We start from the raw sequence: 6,190 nt of genomic DNA on the forward strand, positions 1-6,190 counted from the left end.
AAATAGCACGGATCAGTAAGTGCACTAGCACCACAAAATGGTTTCCCATTAGCTCTGCACAAGGAAACTTAATAATCGCTCAAAAGCCGAAAATTAAACAAAAACATGGCAGAAAACTACATTTTCGCACGATTCGTGATATTTATTGGATAATTTTGTTTTAAGTATCAATGAAAACTTAAACTAGTTTGATTAAAAAAAAAAAAATGAGAATATTAGCAATTGTTTACTATTAAAATTTATCATAGGCGTAAAAAGACTGAAAGATATTCGAACGATTTCATTTTCTAAAGTTACTATCATATTCTTGCGAGGAATGTGGGTTTCATTTTTTTTTACATTTACTACGTAAATGTAAACATGAATATCAGCAAGAGAAGACCGAATGAAAACATTGTATTTACAAATTAATGTATGTAATGTTTTCTCTTCTGAAATCCCTACTTTCACGCAATCTTTTAGCAAGAAGTTTTTATTTTAAATGAAAGAAACTTCATAAGATAAAAAAAAAAACTTGCACAGGAAATTTCTATTTCTTTGTTCATGTGAGAGTGGAGAATTTCCCGCCGAACGGGAACTACAGCCCCGCAGTGAGTGTTTGCACACAATAAGATTGGACAAAAATTAATCAAATTTCAAAGTAAACTTAGGAGAATTTTGTTTTATCGCTAAAATTACTGTTAGTCTAAAATCTTAATAAGTTTTTTAATGTCTATTTATTTTATGTAAAGGGCGTTTATCACTGCAAACGTTGTTTCTTTACACAATCGACCAATAAAGTGTAAGGTGAGAAATCTCCGGAACAATTGTATGATGGCGGCGAGACCGTTTTGTATGAGTTGAAGAGCTTCTCCTCTCATCGTCTCGTCACAGCATAAATCCATTGGTTTTTTTCCCCCTCGCGGTCTAGGGCTATCTATGCAAAGGTTTGTCGATTGATTATTTGGATTTTATTGATTCTGTTAAATTGGTTTCTTTCATCGACCGATAATTATTGTTGACACTGTATTCCTCACTCCTAATTCTCAAACTGAATTGCCAATGTCTCCCTCCCTCTCTCACTCGTACGTAGGGAAAGAGAGCGAGCTATCATGAACGACGAAATATCTTTTGAAGATGGTTTTAAACCAAGATTAATTAGCACTATAATTATCAGTCACTTTGTCTTCATATATGTTCTTTGCTAGTGTACCGATTTCTATTCTGATCCCTTGTTTGTAGTCGTACATCACAATATTACACGGCCGAACGTTTCTTTTTCAGTTTAGATTTTTTTTAAAATTGTATTGAACGCTTTCTTGTTTATGACCACTTATTTATCAGCTAGCTTTTTTTTTCTTTCTCGTTTACCATCATTTGCTAAAATAATGACTGTATTTTAATTATTACCGAAAATTTATTAAAAAAAACAAACAAACAAAGTGGTTCACCTTTTCATTGTTATTTTTCAGTAGTTGTGACTTTATTCAAATGTTGTGAAATTGACTATTCATTCAGAATTTTTTTTGTAGGTAAACATTTTTTTTTTTTTTTTTTTTTTAGTACATACTCATTTTTTTCTAGGTTTATTTCAATGATAGCCATTTTATTTAATCATATTTTTCAATGGTCGAGGAGCTGGACACGCGTGGTTCCTGTTTATATTAGACGTCCGGCCTCTCCACCGTCGACAACTGCCACTGTGCCACTCTGCTTTAATAAACGCACAGTATTTTATTTATTTTTAAACTTTGGGTGTCGGCTATTAAATACTTTCTATAACTGACCACCATATCGCTCTAAATTGTCTTCCCTTTGTTGTTTACCTAGATTAGGTAGAATATTCTTTTTCTTCTTCCTTATTGAAAAGAATCTAAAAGTGTTGCTGGCCGCCATAAATTCCTTCTCTCGTCAATTCTGTCAACAATTAAATGGAGGTTACTTAACTTTGGTTTACTTAACCTATTTTTTTTTTTTTAGCTACCAACTAAAATGTCTAGCGTTTACTTTTAGTTTTTTGAAAATGTATTTTCAATATTTTAATTTGACCTTATATTTTGTAAATACTGACTTTTGTAAAATTTATTTAATTGAAATTTGAATATTTTGTCAGGTAACAAATGCTTTTCTTGAAAAAGTGTGCATTAACAATTTTAAACAGCAAATTCTGAGATTTTTTTTTTTAATTTTTAAATTGAGGGCGTATAAACTAGGATATATAAAATATAGATTGGAGATTCTAAAAGTATATTTTAAAAGTTAAAGATCAAGAAAAATATTTTTGCAGTTTTTTTTTTCTTTAAAACAAATAAACAAACAAAAACTCCGCTATTAGCGGTCGGTATTTTAATTTTTTTAAATGCCTGTCGAATAATAAAATAAAACTTAAAAAGATTCACGCTAAATAACAATTGATATTTAAAAAGGTTTACAATCTAAGTGTTTTTATCGTAAAATTAAAGGGTTAACCGGAAATCTGTTGGAAATTGAATTTAATCAGAAACGCATGTCCCCCCCCCCCACTTTTTTATTTTACCCATGTGCAATTTTTAGCGCGCTAAAAAAAAATGCTTATTTTAGTCAAGTTTTTTTCTACTTTCCCTCTTTCTATTTCTCACTTTTTCTGTTTTCCCCCCGCTCTTTGTTTTCCCCCTCTTTATTTTTTCTCATCGTTTTCTTTCCTTTTTTCCTCTTCATTCTTTTTCTTTGTTTTTTTTCCTCTTTTCGTATTTTCTGTCTTCGTATTTTTTTGCTCTCTCTCTTTTCGTGTCTTTTCTCTCTCTCTTTTCGTGTCTTTTCTCTCTCTTTTCGTGTCTTTCTCTCTCTCTCTCTTTCCGTGTCTTTTCTCTCTCTCTCTTCGTGTTTTTCTCTCTCTCTCTCTCCGTGTTTTTCTCTCTCTCTTCGTGTTTTTCTCTCTCTCTCTCTTCGTGTTTTTTTTCTCTCTCTCTTCGTGTTTTTTTTCTCTCTCTCTTCGTGTTTTTTTCTCTCTCTCTTCGTGTTTTTTTTCTCTCTCTCTCTCTTCGTGTTTTTTTTCTCTCTCTCTCTCTTCGTGTTTTTTTTCTCTCTCTCTCTCTTCGTGTTTTTTTTCTCTCTCTCTTCGTGTTTTTTATCTCTCTCTTCGTGTTTTTTATCTCTCTCTTCGTGTTTTTTATCTCTCTCTTCGTGTTTTTTATCTCTCTCTTCGTGTTTTTTATCTCTCTCTTCGTGTTTTTTATCTCTCTCTTCGTGTTTTTTATCTCTCTCTTCGTGTTTTTTATCTCTCTCTTCGTGTTTTTTTATCTCTCTCTTCGTGTTTTTTTATCTCTCTCTTCGTGTTTTTTTATCTCTCTCTTCGTGTTTTTTTATCTCTCTCTTCGTGTTTTTTTATCTCTCTCTTCGTGTTTTTTATCTCTCTCTTCGTGTTTTTTTATCTCTCTCTTCGTGTTTTTTTATCTCTCTCTTCGTGTTTTTTTATCTCTCTCTTCGTGTTTTTTTATCTCTCTTCGTGTTTTTTATCTCTCTCTCTCTTCGTGTTTTTTATCTCTCTCTCTCTCTTCGTGTTTTTTCTCTCTCTCTCTCTCTTCGTGTTTTTTCTCTCTCTCTCTTCGTGTTTTTCCTCTCTCTCTCTTCGTGTTTTTTCTCTCTCTCTTCGTGTTTTTTCTCTCTCTCTCTCTCTCTTCGTGTTTTTTTTTCTCTCTCTCTCTCTTCGTGTTTTTTTTCTCTCTCTCTCTCTCTTCGTGTTTTTTTTCTCTCTCTCTCTCTCTTCGTGTTTTTTCTCTCTCTCTCTCTTCGTGTTTTTTCTCTCTCTCTCTCTCTTCGTGTTTTTTCTCTCTCTCTCTCTCTTCGTGTTTTTTCTCTCTCTCTCTCTTCGTGTTTTTTCTCTCTCTCTCTCTTCGTGTTTTTTCTCTCTCTCTCTCTTCGTGTTTTTTTTCTCTCTCTCTCTCTCTTCGTGTTTTTTTTCTCTCTCTCTCTCTCTTCGTGTTTTTTTTCTCTCTCTCTCTCTCTTCGTGTTTTTTTTTCTCTCTCTCTCTCTTCGTGTTTTTTCTCTCTCTCTCTCTTCGTGTTTTTTCTCTCTCTCTCTCTTCGTGTTTTTTCTCTCTCTCTCTCTTCGTGTTTTTTTTCTCTCTCTCTCTCTCTCTCTTCGTGTTTTTTCTCCCTCTCTCTCTTCGTGTTTTTTCTCTCTCTCTCTCTTCGTGTTTTTTTTTCTCTCTCTCTCTTCGTGTTTTTTTTTCTCTCTCTCTCTTCGTGTTTTTTTTTCTCTCTCTCTCTTCGTGTTTTTTTTTCTCTCTCTCTCTTCGTGTTTTTTTTTCTCTCTCTCTCTTCGTGTTTTTTTTTCTCTCTCTCTCTTCGTGTTTTTTTTTCTCTCTCTCTCTTCGTGTTTTTTTTTCTCTCTCTCTCTTCGTGTTTTTTTTTCTCTCTCTCTCTTCGTGTTTTTTTTTTCTCTCTCTCTCTTCGTGTTTTTTTTTTCTCTCTCTCTCTTCGTGTTTTTTTTTCTCTCTCTCTCTTCGTGTTTTTTTTCTCTCTCTCTCTTCGTGTTTTTTTTTCTCTCTCTCTCTTCCTGTTTTTTTTTTCTCTCTCTCTCTTCCTGTTTTTTTTTCTCTCTCTCTCTTCCTGTTTTTTTTTCTCTCTCTCTCTTCCTGTTTTTTTTTCTCTCTCTCTCTTCCTGTTTTTTTTTCTCTCTCTCTCTTCCTGTTTTTTTTCTCTCTCTCTCTTCCTGTTTTTTTTTCTCTCTCTCTCTTCCTGTTTTTTTTTCTCTTCCTCTTCCTGTTTTCTCTCTCTCTCTCTCTTTTTGTGTGTTTTTTTCTCCTTTCGTGTGTTTTTTTCTCCTTTCGTGTGTTTTTTCTCCTTTCGTGTGTTTTTTTTCTCCTTTCGTGTGTTTTTTTTCTCTTTTCGTGTGCTTTTTTCTCTTTTCGTGTGCTTTTTTCTCTTTTCGTGTGTTTTTTTCTCTTTTCGTGTGTTTTTTTCTCTTTTCGTGTGTTTTTTTCTCTTTTCGTGTGTTTTTTTCTCTTTTCGTGTTTTTTTCTCTTTTCGTGTGTTTTTTCTCTTTTCTGTGTGTTTTTTTCTCTTTTCGTGTGTTTTTCTCTTTTCGTGTGTTTTTCTCTTTTCGTGTGTTTTTCTCTTTTCGTGTGTTTTTCTCTCTTTTCGTGTGTTTTTTTTCTCTTTTCGTGTGTTTTTTCTCTTTTCGTGTGTTTTTTCTCCTTTCGTGTGCTTTTTTCTCTTTTCGTGTGCTTTTTTCTCTTTTCGTGTGTTTTTCTCTTTTCGTGTGTTTTTTTCTCTTTTCGTGTGTTTTTTTCTCTTTTCGTGTGTTTTTTTCTCTTTTCGTGTGTTTTTTTCTCTTTTCGTGTGTTTTTTTCTCTTTTCGTGTGTTTTTTTCTCTTTTCGTGTTTTTTTCTCTTTTCTGTGTGTTTTTTTCTCTTTTCGTGTGTTTTTCTCTTTTCGTGTGTTTTTCTCTTTTCGTGTGTTTTTTTTCTCTTTTCGTGTGTTTTTTTTCTCTTTTCGTGTGTTTTTTCTCTTTTCGTGTGTTTTTTCTCTTTTCGTGTGTTTTTTCTCTTTTCGTGTGTTTTTCTCTCTTTTCGTGTGTGTTTTTCTCTCTTTTCGTGTGTTTTTCTTTTTTTTTCGCGTGTTTTTCTTTTTTTTTCGCGTGTTTTCTCTCTTTTCGCGTTTTTTTTTTTTCTCTTTTCGTGTCGTTTTTTTCTCTTTTCGTGTCGTTTTTTTCTCTTTTCGTGTCGTTTTTTTCTCTTTTCGTGTCGTTTTTTTCTCTTTTCGTGTCGTTTTTTTCTCTTTTCGTGTCGTTTTTTTCTCTTTTCGTGTCGTTTTTTTCTCTTTTCGTGTCGTTTTTTTCTCTTTTCGTGTCGTTTTTTTCTCTTTTCGTGTCGTTTTTTTCTCTTTTCGTGTCGTTTTTTTCTCTTTTCGTGTCGTTTTTTTCTCTTTTCGTGTCGTTTTTCTCTTTTCGTGTCTTTTTCTCTTTTCGTGTCTTTTTCTCTTTTCGTGTCTTTTTCTCTTTTCGTGTCTTTTTCTCTTTTCGTGTCTTTTTCTCTCTTTTTCGTGTCTTTTTCTCTCTTTTTCGTGTCTTTTTCTCTCTTTTTCGTGTTTTTTCTCTTTTTCGTGTTTTTTCTCTCTTTTTCGTGTTTTTTCTCTCTTTTTCGTGTTTTTTCTCTCGTTTTCGTGTTTTTTCTCTCTTTTCCGTGTTTTTTCTCTCTTTTCCGTGTTTTTTCTCTTTTCCGTGTTTTTT

General features: G+C 32.9%; 2 protein-coding genes across 2 annotated transcripts in view; one reads left to right on the forward strand and one right to left on the reverse strand.

Annotated features, from left to right (window-relative positions):
* The first annotated feature begins 587 nt into the window (after positions 1–587).
* The window catches only part of LOC145286075 (uncharacterized), a 68,545-nt gene continuing 62,942 nt past the window's right edge, over positions 588–6,190 (forward strand). Inside the window, exon 1 of the mRNA XM_080134746.1 lies at positions 588–926. The gene's annotated coding sequence lies outside the window, so the exon portion shown is untranslated. The remainder of the gene's footprint in view (positions 927–6,190) is intronic.
* The window catches only part of LOC145286490 (uncharacterized), a 7,039-nt gene continuing 3,435 nt past the window's right edge, over positions 2,587–6,190 (reverse strand). The window contains exons 2-3 of the mRNA XM_080135394.1: positions 4,195–4,250; positions 2,587–2,772 (exon numbers count right to left, since the gene is read on the reverse strand). Coding sequence (XP_079991520.1) covers positions 2,587–2,772; positions 4,195–4,250 — 242 coding nt within the window. The remainder of the gene's footprint in view (positions 2,773–4,194; positions 4,251–6,190) is intronic.

This window comes from Euprymna scolopes, chromosome 10 (assembly GCF_053919585.1).
Source record: "Euprymna scolopes isolate OS-2025 chromosome 10, ASM5391958v1, whole genome shotgun sequence".
NCBI classification, from domain to species: Eukaryota; Metazoa; Mollusca; class Cephalopoda; order Sepiida; family Sepiolidae; genus Euprymna; species Euprymna scolopes.